The sequence below is a fragment of the Xiphophorus maculatus genome, chromosome 18 (assembly GCF_002775205.1).
Source record: "Xiphophorus maculatus strain JP 163 A chromosome 18, X_maculatus-5.0-male, whole genome shotgun sequence".
Lineage (NCBI taxonomy): Eukaryota > Metazoa > Chordata > Actinopteri > Cyprinodontiformes > Poeciliidae > Xiphophorus > Xiphophorus maculatus.
In genome coordinates, this window is record NC_036460.1 from 11,550,738 (window position 1) to 11,565,508 (window position 14,771).

The window sequence follows — 14,771 nt, forward strand, 5'->3', positions numbered from 1 at the left end:
TCAGAGGAGATGTCTTCACACTGCTCTATGTCCCCTGACATTCAGAGCCTGTCTGTGGACTAATACCGTCTCTTACGGATGCATAAACATCCCATCAAGTCACTTGGGGGATTTAACTAGGCTAAAGCCACAATCAGAGACTCTGAACCAGGAATCCCTGACCAGCACCAAAGAATGACTTGTTCTCTGTAACTTACATTGTTACAGAAATCAGACTGGTTCATTTTGAAGGCCATACTCGTACCTGATGCTCTGCTAACCACTCACCTTCCAATCATAGTAGAGTGCTGCTGCACAGCAGCCTCCAGGAGGCGCTCTAGGATGGTCCATTCTCCCATGGTCAGCGCTAGAAGGCATCCACTGGGCCGAGGAAATCAGGAGTGACACCCCAGTGGGCTTCCCAGCCAGCAGGAGAACAAGCAGCGCTGGTGATAAAGTGCTCAAAGTCCACTTGTTGTGCAGAGATGAGGTAGCGAGTGGCTTCCGGTGGATCTCCAGGTGTGAAGGAGCCTGAAAAGTCAGCGACACATCACTTGTGTTCTGCCTTTCTTCAAAAACACACACTCTTACAGCTCTTCCCCGCTCCTAGATGGTAGGACTGTGCGAGTCGCACACGCACGCAAACACACACAGTCCTAATATCTATGTAATCCGTTGCCAACTCACTTTACACGTGAGTGTGTTTTCCCCCCTTTCCTCCCTGCTTCTGCTCTGGCGACTCCTGGTCTCCGTTCACTTCCCAAACATCTGCCTGGCCATATGTTCCCTCACACACACCTGGATTAGAGGAGAGCGCAGCTTTCATCTACTCCTGCTCAGTTTGAAGAAGCAGCGGTGCGTGCAGGCGGACATCCATCACCAACACTCCGCCCTTTCACGCTCGTTCTTTGACAGCATCTTGAAGTAGTAAGTTTGGTCAGGCTCGGCTCCACGCGTTCATGTGAGCTGGGCTGCTGGGGGATCTGCTTCTTTGCTTGTGATTCTCTCCTCCATTCTCTTCGTTCGCTTTTCTTTTCCCCGGGCTTCTCTTGATCTACTCTTTATTCTGTTTCTTTTCTCAAGGGTTTCCCTTCTGTTCGCCCTCCCTCCTGTTGCGCCTTCGTACTCTCCTGGTTGGGTTCAGGAACAGCGGGACTGAAGCATCGTGTTCCTCCTCAGGCTCCTTCTTCACACTCAGAGACTTGCATGCTTCTCTGGCTCTGGCGGCGGCTCTCCCCCTCCGTCTCAGCGTGCAGCATGCAGAGAGGCAGTTCTGCTTTCTTCTCTTTCCTTCATCTTGCTTTTTCTCCCCCTCCTTTTCCCCTCTTGGTTTCTCTCCGTTTGCCTTCACCTGCCTCCGTCTCCCTCTTCCTCTCTGAGCCAGGAGGCAGCCAGACCGAGCGTGTGTCTAGAGGATTAGAGAGGAATCATCTCTCTGCTCCTCCCCCCTCTCGCTCCCTCTCACTCACTCTCCATCACCATGTTTATCCCCCCTCCTCTTCCCCTCTCTATCCTCTTTATCTGTCTCTGCTCCACCACCATCAACAGCACAAAACAATAATTTTTTTGCCCCTCTCTCCCTGCTCCCTCCATCTATGGTTTTGTCATCCTCTTTGCTTTGCATACCGAACACCTGCTGGAAGTGACAGGCCGATCATTGCTGCTTACTCACACACTCTCATTCACACGGAGCCGTGAGAGGCAGCGCTGTGCCGAGGCAATGCAAGGATACTGAGCTTACATTGGGGAGTGTGTGACAGAGTCAGAACGTGAAGGAATCAGTGCTTGTGTGTGTGTGTGTCTGTGTGTGTACATGATGGAAAGTTAGTGGCAGTCATTAAAATGAGCATAAATTATGCAGGAAAAAACAATCATGCATGAATACACTTGGAGGTATCATTAATTCAGTCTGCCAATTAATATAACAATGTAATGACTCTTAGTCACTTTGCACAAAGTCATACTGTTCAACATCAGTTGAGGCCACAATGTGCTTTCCTGTCCTTTTCTGTCCAAACCAGATGTTTCCAGCTTCTAAAGAAAAGCAGTTTTTGGGCTCCTACTACAATGTTCTGAATAGATATAACTAGGCCCTGCAAAAACCGAGTTCAGCTAGAATACATTTGATTAATTACAACAGTGGTGACAAAGGCTGATTTTTTTTGGGCAGCTACTTCATCACACAAATGGTAAGAAAATAACTCATTTTTGGCCTCAGCACTTTCTGTAATAAAAGGGAAACAAATAGAAAACAATAAGCATCTTAAACTCCAACTTTACTGGTCTTTTATTTGCTGGTTTTGGTAAGAAAACTGGAGGCTTATTTCCATCAGAGTCCCTCTATATTAATAGTTTTTAACATTTGAATGTTTTTGATCTGAAACCAAGAGACTGCATTTTTCTGAATATTTATCTTCATAATTTGCAAAATGTTTGACAAACAAAAGAAAGCATAATTTAACACAACAGTTAAATTGTGCTTAATAATAAGTTATACCTTAAGCAGTTTAAGGTCATTTTATAATTTTACTGGCATGTTTCTTCTGACAAAGTTTTCTGATTTGAGTCTCTTTGGGGGAAGCAAATAATTAGGATTATGGCAAGGAGGCCTTCCAACCTCAAATAACTTATTGCCAAAGATCAGCATACAAGCAGAAATATGCAAAAATCTGATCAAACCTATAGGAAGGGTTTAATTTCTGTGATGCCAATAGATCTTTACAGCTGTTTTCAAGAAATAATCAGCAAATATTTGAATTTGACTGACTAACGATTATTTCAGAAATGAATACTCCTTTCACATTGTTTATTATCTTTTAAGGAAAATCCTTGCCTTTCTATCAGAAACCAGCTTCTTGGTTCAATAAAATTGTTTTTCATTCCGCATCTACCATTGGTGTGAATAATTTAGGTCTTATACTGTACATTGGTATGAAACGGGAAAAAAATGTATGAAATAGCAGCGTGCTAGAACAGAATCTGGGGCTCAAACTGATGAATGTACCCTGAAGAAACGTCAACTAGGAAATAATGACTTAAAGACCACAGAAAACACAAGTCTACACAATACATGGCAGCCCTATTATATTTACTGCCAAATTAAGTGCTGTTGGCAATGGTAAGTCTATTTGTCAACACCTTTTTTAGGTCCTACTAAGCGGGATTAATTTGCTCCAATAAAAAAAAAAAACCTACTAATGAAGTATCGAAGTTTGAATAAATGTGTTTCTGCTTGTAGTTTAATCACACACTAATCATTTGCACAGAAGGACCTAATTATGTGAAGGTTATCTTGTGTTTGGGAGGTCAGGATTGTTTTGTCCTGCAGCACAAAGCTCATTGTGTTCACGTGCTGTTGCGTGTGCCGCACTACACAATATGTGGGTGAGAAGGTGAGGGAGGAGAGATAATAATAAGGCTGCAGCTTTAAGGCGCCTATTAAGCTTACACGCTGAATAGTTTTCTTTTACAAATGCAGAGGTTACAGTCACACTCATTGTTCTTCTCTGTGCTGTTCTGCTGACTGTTATGTTGTGACTTCCTTCGTCACTCGCGGCTCCTCAGACCGGAGGGGTAGTAATCTATTCTGTAATGAGCGACTGCACACGCACGTAATCCGGCCTGCCCCATGCCAAGACAATCTGGCTGTACCGTGCCTCACACGTGAGGAGAGGAAGGCAAAACAGAGTGAGGAATAAAGAGAGATGGAGGGGGAGAAAATAAAAATACAAACATCTTTCCTGCAACAAGACACCGGGATATTTAACCAAACCTATCTCAAGGGGATGGAAGTCTCTGTCAAAAATGATGTTTTTCACTATCTAGGAGCTTTTGTTGGTTATGTTGAGACTTTCAAAGACTTTCACATGAACATCCTGAAATATTGCTGCTAGGGTTACAGTGGAAGTTAGATCTATCTATGGATGCATCAAACTGGATGATCTGCCTCATCCAGATTATACAAACACTTAAATCATCTGCTTGTATTTGTTGGGAAGGCCACACATGAACATCTGCAGACACCACAGACCCATATTTGGCATGATCCTGTTTAGATCCCGCCTGGCCATTGCCTTCCTAGGGAGTTCCATTCAGTTCTCATATCCCCTCACTGCTCTGTCAGGGATTTCTCCCATTGAGCTCAATTTCTCTGGTAGAGTTCTATCCTGGCCAATCAGCAAACGGAAGAAAGAATTGTGAATGATGATGTTGATTTTCTGGGCTGTTTTGGAATTGTAGCCTGACTGTAGCTTTAGCAATGGCAGTGGGGGAAGTGAGCTAAGCCATTCAGTTTGTGTTTGCCACGCTTCCAAATATAGAGCAATTCACATCGGCGCAAGATTAATGTATAAGACATTTTATTGCTGGTAAACATGTTGTGGCCCTACTTCCCACAAGGTTTCAATTTACAGCAAGCTTCATTGAGCTGGTACATAACATACACCACAGCCAAACTTTAGCGATTGGGTAAAATTTAAGACTTCAACAGAGTCCACGCGTCCAATAGCCGAGGGTCTAGAGTCTAGACCAGTGGTCTCAAACTCCAGTCCTCAAGAGCTGGTGTCCTGCAACTTTTAGATGTATCTGTGCTTCAGCACACCAGGCTAAAATATTCATTCATTATCAGAGCTTTTCAGAGCATATCACAATTTAATTCAAATTTGAAGAACAAGAGACACATCTAAAAGTTGCAGGACTCTGGCCCTCAAGGAATGCAAGTTGAGTCCACAGGTCTAAAGTCTCTGTATGAAAAAAAAAGTGTAAAACAAGTGGCTGATTTTTACCAGCTTAGTTTACTTTTGATCCATCTTGAAAAACTAATCTAATTTGGACTGTAAATCACAGTCCATTGGTAATATTCCTTCAGAAATTAACTATTGTAGGTTAAAAGGTCCAAATCTGAAGAGTTAGAAGATGGTTTAGTAAACAATTTTTAATATTAAAATACTTTCAACCCCCGATTCCCTGAATTTATCTGCAGTTATAAAATATAAGTTGTTTTTAGCTTCTAAGTTACCTACTGATTGATTTGGAAATAAAGAAGAAAACGTATCAATGTTAGTATTTAGTGGACAAATTTCTGATCACTAGATAGCAGCAAAGTGCTTCCATACAATCCTTGGTTCGTGCATAATATGCATCAACAGGCATGAATGGTGTATACACACAACGACTTTGCCAGTGTTGTGGTCTGAGGTTTATTTGTGCCAGTAGTCTGTCTTAAAGGAATTCAATATAAAAGAGTAAAAAATAAATGGAAGCATATGTCCAACCAACAACAGTTTTTAAAAATACTTGTTTGGTCATGCGTTATGATTTTCGAGCTGCTGGTCTGCTCTGGTGTCCTCCCAGTGTGATATGCCTGGAAAACAGTCAAAAGGTTTCAGGATCCAGGATTCATCCTAATGAGATGCTGTGCACCACCTCAGCAGACGTTTTGATGTAGATGAGCAGCAGCAATTCTGCTAAGAGATAAACTGAAGCTCTTCAGTTTATCTCCAAGGCTGAATCCATGCACCCTAAAGGGAGCTCGTTTAAACCAGCTCAATCTGATTCCCTCAGCCATGATCCATATTTAATGAAACAAAATGACATCAGACTTGTGCAGTGCTTTTCAGGACCCTCACAGACACTTTATAATGTAGGCTGGAATGAAGAAAGATTGGTAAATCAGTCATGCTACTTTTCTGGCTCAGCTCTTTCTTCACCAGAAATGACTCCCCAACCAATCTATCTCCCGCTCCATCGGCAAAAACACCAATTCTTACAGAGTATTTTTATCTAGACTACACTTGAAATAAGACAAAAGTAACTTTTCAAGAAGGTATACTAGTTTGTCATTCTTGAATATAGATGTAAAGCACTAGTTTCAGTGGCAGATTTTTTTTTATTTAACAGAATAAATGTCCTGCTTAAACTGAAAAAGAAATCTGCCAATGAAACAAGTACTTTTACCCCCCATCTATATAGAAGAATTACTGACAGGCCTATATATCTTGCTGAAAAGTTAATTTTAAGTTAGTTTCGCCGTATTTCAAGAGTGCCAATACATTTGGAGTAGAAACAAGAGTGAAATACTTGGTAAGATTTAGTGTTTTTGCTGTTTAAGTACCAAATACTGGAAACTGTTTAAAAACAGTAGTTAATCTACCACCAGGTAATGTGCTTCACAAGTCAGTAGATTTAATCACAAAGCTTTAGATGCCATGCAGTGTTAGGTAGAGGTGGAAAACATTACAGGGCACTAAATTAATTTTCAAAAGTTATCAACAAAGGCATGGTGTATTTGATTTTAAAGTTCTTTAGCTGTTACAAATTGTTTGATATCGTACCAGCAAACATTACTCATCAGTCTCATAGGTTCCATCTACAGTGAAACACTGCAATAAATCTTGTTAAAGTTGTGGCTTGGAGTTGCTTGGGGACAATCTGCAGCTTTATGAGTCAGCAGGTTAATTCATCAGCAGGTAATTGGTGCAGAAATGCTGCTAAGCCACAAAATGGGATGAGGTCCAATATGGAGTATGCACTTTATCGAGTGGCAGAAGATCAAGCGCTTTAACCTGCTTTATTTGTCTGGGGGACTTATGGGACTTCGAAGGTAAAAAGACTAGATTTTTACTCTGATTAATGGATAAGACGCTTTGGCACAGCTCCAGGCACCATGGGACCATCAGGACGCTGGAGGCAATTACAGTTTTAAGCTGGCAGGTTGGGACCAATTATCACCTGCCAACCTTTACAAACCATCTGTCTAGTTACAGAAAATAATAAAACCAGCAAAGACTTTAATCAAAGTTCATTAACTTAAATGTATATATACATACATGCAAGAAAGGTAGTGAGCTATTGGGTGGTGGGTTTGCAGTTTTGTTCACTGATGCTTTTGCTGGATTTCTGCTGAGATTAAAATACTCAGTTGCACCAATACTCAGTTATGGATTTTAGACCAAACTGGTTGGATACATATGCATACACATACTTCAGATTTTTTGTTGTTGTTGTAATACCATTTGAAAGCAGCGTACCCTTTTCCTTCTCATTTTAAATCACTGTGTTGGTCTATCACATAAAATCCCAATAAAACATGTTTTTGTTTATAATGTAGCAAGAAGTGAACAGGTTTATTCTTATTGTATCATCTGATCCAATAACTTTAGATAAGTGAATGTATTACAGCTTAAAGTTCCTTCATTTTTTACCTTCCGTTAAGAAAAATCTAAATGTGTATCCATCTTTCTCACCAAGAATCTTGGCGTGGAAATAAAACCTGTTTTTAAAAGACGCATCACTAAAGAAAAACAACTAGAAATGTCAGGAAAGATAAGGGATTGTTGTTATATACCTGTTATTGCTGCTGACTTTTTAATGAATGAAAGCTGCAACCCTTAACAGCTGCAAACAGACAGACATTAAAAGAACATTGTGAAAACTTTGTACTCAAAGGGCTTATATTATGCAACACTGCAGAGTGGATAAAGTTAACTGAAAGTTATAAAATGTTCAGACAAGACAAAAAACACACATACTTCCGTTTTTAATATTTTATTGAACTTTGATTATGTGATCTCCCTAAATGCTCTCTTTTCCACATATTTCACCTTGAGTTTCCTCTTGAACCTGAAAGACATGAAGATGTGTATTTTACATCTTTTAAATCTACACTCTGGATAGCTGAATATACTGCAAAAGTGAAGCTGAGGGCCTTACTTGGCTCTTTCTCTGGGTTCAATAAGGTTCCTCTTCTGGAAACTCTTGAAGCGATCCTTTAGGATGCTGCCCTCTGGCTGCAGAGTTATGACATAACAAGAAGTGAAACAAAGTCCAGAAACAAATCAGTGTCACAATGTCATAAGTACGCACAATTCCTTCCAGAAAATCTTGAAATCTTATTCATGGAACGGCTGATTAAGGTTTCAGCGAAGTAATTACAGCAGGAGATAACAGGAAAAAAAGTAGAAAAAGTTCCAACTGACAAAATGGGTCGTCACCGTATTACAGATCAGGACAGAGCTTAGAATAAGACAGATAGGAGATAATACAACAAGGAAAAAAAGCTAAGCTCATCGTAGAATAACGGTGTCCTGAAGAAGGGTTGAGATACAGTATGAAGAAATGAGCAGTGTTAGTAGATAAAGTACCTTGAGCTGCCTCAGGGAGCCAGCCAGCTCGTCGCTTAACTGCACATCCAAATCTGGAGCCTGGAATCTGTCAGAAAAAAGATCAAATATAAGATACAAGGTGGAAATTAACATTACATGTAAACAGTCTACCAAGGACTTCCCACTGAAACATGTCAAGCTCTAAATTACTGGGAAAACTGCATATGCAACAACAAACCCAAGTTGACAACACAGTGACAAACTCTTAGTACACCAGCACGGCAAAATAACATTTATGCAAGTCATTTTTGAAGAGATATATTGGCTTCAGAGGAACATTATGTCCCTTTGAGTAAAAATAGACTACATGTCAATGCAGTTGGACTCATTTTTGTACTGCTTTGAAGTGTTTCTGCACCAGTGGATGTGAAAAGCAGAAATCAGTTTAAGATTAAGTACTTTAGTTTTCCCAGACGTCTGGGCTGAGCTTTCTGAGCCTCCTGCTTGATTCTGCGCTGCATCTGTTTGCTCTTGGTCTTCTCTTCCTGTTGTCTGATGGAGGCCTTGATGGAGCGCAGCTGGAAGAGCTGCTGCTGCCGCTCCGTCTGTCGTCTGCTGGTCAGCCGCTGTTGCTCCTGGAATGGGGGTGAAGAAAAGCAGAAGGATTAGCTGGGAGGTGAAGAGAGTGACTAAAAGCTCAAAGTTTTAATCTTCTAAACTGATATTAAGATGAGTTCCAAGATTAATCCAGAGTGCCTCTGAAGGCAGAATGCAACTGAATCACTATGTTCTCCTAAAATCTGTGCAAGTAGACACAGAACAGTAAGAAAACATGTTTTCCACAAGTCTTATAAAAAGATTATAACTTGAACGATTGTTAGTTTCAAGCTTTAAGAGATGCTCTGGCGTTCTGGAGCCGACGGTCCATTAAACTAATATCTTCTAGTCCACAGGCTTTGATCTACAGATGATCGAACTACAATGTTTTCTCAGTTATAACTCAGAGATTCTCAACATGAAAGCATTTCTACAGCTCCAGAATGGAAAATATGTTTTTCTTTGACCTACAGATCAGTTAAAATCTAAAAAGGTAAACAGAAAAGAGCTTAGAAGATCAACAATTATCTTCTGGTCTTGGTATGAAATAATAAACTGAACCGTCTGTAGGCCGTCCCTGACGCCGTCGGGGTTAGGTGAATTTGGTGCGCACTTAGTGCAAAAGAGAAGCAGATGAGAATATAAAGATAAACCAACTAGATATACGATAAGCCATCTTTAGATGCAGAACATTTTAACTTTACAGGCAAAGCTGAATGTCTGGGGTTAATATTTTACCTCCTTGCACCATGTAAATCAATGCTGTAACAGCGTAATAACACAACTTAACCAAAACTACAACTCATGGAACAAGTTAATCCCACAGCAACTTTTAAAAACAAACAATGAATGACCAAATGTATATGTTTAAGACCTAGAACTAAATATGTACATTTGAGCATATTTAGGAATTTTTAAGCTATAAATTTAAAACTTAAGGAAACAGAGGAGACCACGAAATATCCTTTTCCCTCAAGTTCTCCCTTTACCGTTTTTATTTTTTTCTAAAAAACTCAATTTTTTTCATTTTAACCATATTCATTGACTAAAAAAGTGTGTAATTGTGGAGTGAATTTAAAATAATTCAAGAAATCAATAGCCAAAGAGTTTCCGTATTTACAGTTATTTAACTTTAAAAAGGTGCTGAGGTTCAGCAGAAACATTGGGTGCTTTTACGAGGTATCTGAAAATATTTGTCTATATCGTTAAATAATAAAAAATATGCCTGAAACAAAAAAAAAATCTAATTTTAGAAAATAAACCAAAAGCCCATAAATTTTCTGTTTAGCTTTCATGTTTGCAGGAATGACTGGGGCTCATGCTAGTTTGATGCTTGTATCTTTGTTCATCCAGTCAATTTACAGCTGATAAAAACTTGCAGAAAATTAAATCTCCTGATTTATAAAAATTTTTTATTTTTCTGTCCAAAATTTTACTTTAAACTTCAATTTATTTATTTATTTTTGGACAACATCACTGTTTCAGCAGGGTTTTTTTTTAGATGGTTGACCATTTGTTTTCTGTCTGTGTGGAGAGGAAAGCCAGCTGACCTCTGTCTAACCAGGAAACGACAGTAAGGGTGGGGGATGCTGCTACCAAAACGGTGTTCACACTGAATATCTACTTTCTCGTTTGTGACATTTCACTCTTGCATCAATCATCAGTGTGATAAATCCCTCTATTTACAGATCACGCATTAGTGTGTGCAATGTACCTTAAGTTTTTCTGCCTTCTCTTTCTTTATCTGTTTCTCAGATTTTTTCTGAGTCACAGCGATGGCCGCCAGCGCTGCTTCATCATCTTCCTTTGAAGGAGCCAACTCTTCATCATCATTCTCCTCCTCCACTAATCCTTCCACTTGCTCACGAAGATTTGTCTCCTAAAAATGAAAACATTTCAAAATAAACCAGTGAAGTTTCAGTGAATGTAAAAACCACTGCTAGGAAGAAGATTATAAAAGGTACCTCTGTAGCTTTGTCCTCTTTATTGATGGCCAGCTGCCTCTCCAACTTGTCCTCTTGCTTTTTTTTCTGGACCTCCACCTGATGGGCTTCCTGGAGCAACGCCTGGGTTTACAGGACAACAACCAGATGGTTTGGTTTAAATCAACAATAACATCATACTGGTTATAATTTGACTTTCTAAACGAAGAAAATATTGCATATTGAAATATGAGGAAAAGAACAACTTTCTCTGTCCAAGTCAAGTTGGCTGCAAAATTCTTCAGATCTAACAATAAACTGTCAAATGTTGGTGCTAGCATAGCGGTGAACAACAATTGTGCCGCTGTCATTTTAAAAATTAACCACAGTCTATGGGTAGGTTTAAGATTACATTGGTCTTGCAAAGGTATTCATACTCCTGCTTCAACTGTACCAACACAAAGCAGCGAACAATTATTTAGAAAGAAAATGATGCAAGGTTTTCAAAATTTTAAAAAATAAATAAATAGTGAATCGCGGCTCAGGAGGGGAGAATCTGTCCACAGGACAACGACTCCTCAAATCTGAACTTTATGAAAGAAGAAAGCCATAAGAAATGTAGTGGACACACAGCAAACATGTTAAACAGACCGTGTTAGTTTTAGCAGGAACATTGAATCTGGTCATAGTTCATGACAGATGAACAGAGTTAAATCCAGGAAAATCCTGGAAACATGTTAGAAGCTTCATAAGACTCCAGACCAGGCTGGAGACTCACCTTCTAACAGAACAATGACAACCATACTACTTGTTCTACCTTTAAAATGTGAAAAGGTACAAGGGGTGTAAATACTTTGATACCACTTTAATAACATACAAGTTGCCTGAGAAGTCATATACTTTGCGTTTTGAGTTACCTGGTGGGAAAAGAAGTCCGGGTTGTAGGATCCACCCGGAGCGATCACCTCCACAGCAGGAAGAACGGACGGCTTCTCATTCAGCTTCTCTGGACGCTGGTGAAGAAAGCCACCATCAACATTCACGCACATGTGACTAACATCAGGTAAACCAAAGACAAACGATTAAATGAAAACTGTGGTCAGTCTCACCTTAACTAGCTTCTTCCCAGTCTGTTGCAGATACCAGGGATCAGCTGAAACTTTCGCTGCAAAAGGAGAAACGTTAATGTTGCATTGCGGCAATTCTACACAATTCAAGTCAATAATAAGTCAACAGACAGTACGTAGGCTCTGACAGTACAGGGGTGTGACTGGAAACAGAATGGGGCCCAGTACATGTCCAGTTTGCGTTATTGCTTCAGCTGCCATTCAAACTTTTGATTCATAAAAACAATCTTTAAATTATTGTTTTCTGTCCTCAGATCCCAGAGGAATGTTCACACAACACTCATCTGAGCTCCAGGTTGGTCTTCACATTCCCACAAAGGAAATACTGGGAGCGCAAGGATGGGATCATCACTGGACACACACTCTCTCTCTCTCACACACACACACCACTCACGCTCTTGTCCCCATATGTCGTAATAGTCTCTGTCTGGGTTGTTGTTGGCCTCTGCCACGGCCTTCTTCACAGTCCTGTCGATGGGCCGTCTGTTCAGCAGCCGTTTCTGTTTCCGTGGCACCACGCCTTTGGCTGCCAGCCGCTCGGCCTTCTCGGCGATCCGACGGAGTTTCTTGGCATTTGGTTGTTGGTAGGCCAGAATACTGTCAGGGGAGGAAGAGGACCTGTTTAGCTGATTCTGCAATGCAGGAGGATGGAGTGAAGACGGCATAAACACAGCAGCATGATGAGGTGGGTGTGTTTCTAAGCCCTCAGATCCCAAGAGAGTGTTCACACAACAGACTCCTGAGCTTTCTGACTGCTGTCTTCACATTTCCAAAAGGAAATACTGGAAGTGCAAGGATGAGAACATCACAGGACACACCTCAAGTCTCTTCTATTGAAGTAGTTTGTTTAAAATAAGCTGAAAATATTAGATTCATAAAGGGCTGGTTCATAAGAAATCTATATAAATCCTTTCCAGTCTGATGGGACTGAAAAAAATGTTCACTGTCATTTAATTAATTCATTTAGTTCAGCTTATACAACACACTACCATAAGTTATATTTTAATTTCTAAAGTAAAAATACTTTCACTTCCCTGTTTGTCAAAACAATAACACTTATTTTAAATATTAATATCCTTTACGAAAGTGTATACCTTTGATTCAGTGGTGCTGCATGATTTCATTTGTCTGTCAATTTCAGGTTGGTACAAAAAATTTTTAGTACCGAGGAACAAAAGCAGATAATTCTATGATTCTTTATATGTTTGATGGGGGAGCTCAGAAAAAAATCTTTTTTTCTTCAATGACTTTTAATTGACTTATAAAAGGTCATTGACAAATATTGTAATTCCAAGGGTGAGTGGACATAATTAGCTGTTTCAAGGAGAGCATTATGCGTTTTTAGGCACACAGGGCGATTTTATAGCACAATCAAATAACCACATCACTTTCCTTCCGTTGTTATAAAGAAAAAAAATAGGTGTACATTGCAAAGGTGTTTTGAAAGAAATTTGAATTCATAATTTGATGCCTTCAAATTGGGCTTCTGCCTCTTTCCAACACTCGGACATCAGCACATCTTCACCACAATGCTTCTCATTATGTCATTAATAAAAATGTCCTCAGCTCAAAAAAGTCTATTTTACATAATATCCTCCATTAAATAAGATTAGATGTTACATGTTACAACTGACATGTTAGAGTTAGTTGTAAATTATACTCCCAGTTCAGGTAAAAGACTGAACACCTACTTTAATTCTAAGATTTACACAGTTTTTATGTATCCTGTGTTTTTAGGAAGTACTTTTTTTTCCCTTTTAAATAAACTTTGACATTTTGATTTTATTCTTTTAATAAATTGTAGTGAGGCAGAAACACGTGTATGTGGTTTTACACACTTGAAGGAAGTTAACCTTACAGCTGATAATACTTACTCTTTAGGAGGAGGAACCAGAGAATCTGGCTTTAGGATGAGGTCTATCCTCAAAGGACGTGAAGCTTTCCCTTTTCTCTTCCTCCCTTCATCGGCTTGTGGAGTTTCAGCTGAAAAAGAAAACACACAAACAAAAAAACACATTAAATATCGAATTAAAACTCAGAAATAAGTAATTTCCAAGTTATTGTTGTAGCTAGTAAGACAATTCACCTAGTGGTTGTGGTTTCTCTGGCTGTCCAAGATCCAAAAAAAACAAGCTATCATCTGCTTTCTCAGATAGCAGACCCCTGAATGAGAAAAAAATATCACATTTAGACACGTTTAAAGCCTCAACATTTTTATTGCGTGACAAAAATTATTTGTCAACACGCTAGACTGCAAGGTAAATCGCTCAAAAAGGCACATGCAAAACAGAAACCACAAAAATTAGACAAAGAGTTGACACGGTTTCCGAGGAACTTAAAGCCTCGGTTTTTCTTCCTCACCCGGTGGTCCTCTCCTGGTGCCTGACGTCCTCTAAAAACTCGTCTACGTCATTAACGTCGCTGTATTTGTTCCAGTTCTTCTTTTTATTCTTGTTCACTCGTTTTCTCCGGCTACCAACCGAGGATGTCGGGTCCGAAGGGGACTTAAAACTTAAAAATCCCGACTGGGAGGCAGCCACGCGTTTAAGCCTCCTGCGAGCCGCCATTTTGAAAGAATAGAAAAACAAAGAAGAGCGTGACGTTTCGTCTTTTTTAAGGGCGGTGTGAAGCCTGTAGCGCCCTCTGCAGGATTGATGGTGTAACGGTTGATTTTTATCTAAAGTATATATATTTTAAATACGTCATAATTTACAAAATAACTGCAACATTTTTAATCAAATCAGATGCAGTAAATTATAGAACTTCATGCAAAATTAGACCAATTTAGATTTTTTTCACAAAGTTAAATTTCCTTTTTTTTTTTTACAAATAATAATAATAAACATATTTAAAATGTATTAAATTGAAAAACTTAGTGGCATGCATTCAATAGTTACTCATATTTTTAAGATTGGGTTCAGATAATTTATTTTCTTCTCATTTAAATTGTGTGACTTCTGAACAAGTTTCCATAAAAATTACTTTCTAATTCTTTAAAAACCAGCAAATTAATCGATTGTAGTGATTGGTAAAAACTTGTTGCA

At 39.3% G+C, this 14,771-nt stretch overlaps 2 protein-coding genes across 4 annotated transcripts in view; both read right to left on the reverse strand.

Moving 5' to 3' along the window:
* Positions 1-1,379, reverse strand: part of LOC102216590 (gap junction delta-2 protein-like) — a 30,967-nt gene extending 29,588 nt beyond the window's left edge. The window contains exons 1-2 of one of the 3 annotated variants that reach the window (XM_023351844.1): positions 778-1,379; positions 268-510 (exon numbers count right to left, since the gene is read on the reverse strand). In XM_023351844.1, coding sequence (XP_023207612.1) covers positions 268-338 — 71 coding nt within the window. In that variant the 5' untranslated portion in view covers positions 339-510; positions 778-1,379. Of the gene's footprint in view, positions 1-267 lie in introns of all 3 variants that reach the window. The other 2 variants (XM_023351843.1, XM_005804523.2) reach the window with 2 other exon arrangements.
* A 6,129-nt stretch (positions 1,380-7,508) lies between these two features.
* Positions 7,509-14,382, reverse strand: nop53 (NOP53 ribosome biogenesis factor). The gene is made up of 12 exons (XM_005804524.3): positions 14,089-14,382; positions 13,814-13,890; positions 13,602-13,710; positions 12,122-12,324; positions 11,710-11,765; positions 11,518-11,613; positions 10,643-10,744; positions 10,393-10,557; positions 8,541-8,716; positions 8,121-8,187; positions 7,690-7,766; positions 7,509-7,599 (listed from the first exon to the last, which is right to left on the reverse strand). Exons 1-12 carry the CDS (start codon positions 14,292-14,294, stop codon positions 7,539-7,541), a joined length of 1,395 nt encoding a protein of 464 aa, XP_005804581.1. The 5' UTR covers positions 14,295-14,382; the 3' UTR covers positions 7,509-7,538.
* Between the last annotated feature and the right edge of the window lie 389 nt (positions 14,383-14,771).

What these genes read in the sequence shown, in the direction of transcription:
- nop53 (XM_005804524.3), bottom strand. Translation starts at nt 14,294, where the DNA reads ATGGCGGCTCGCAGGAGGCTTAAACGCGTGGCTGCCTCCCAGTCGGGA. An exon ending in AGAGAAACCACAACCACTAG is followed by an intron (nt 13,711 to 13,813) that starts GTGAATTGTCTT and finishes TTTCTTTTTCAG; the next exon opens with CTGAAACTCCACAAGCCGAT. An exon ending in GCTCCCTGAGGCAGCTCAAG is followed by an intron (nt 7,767 to 8,120) that starts GTACTTTATCTA and finishes ATAACTCTGCAG; the next exon opens with CCAGAGGGCAGCATCCTAAA.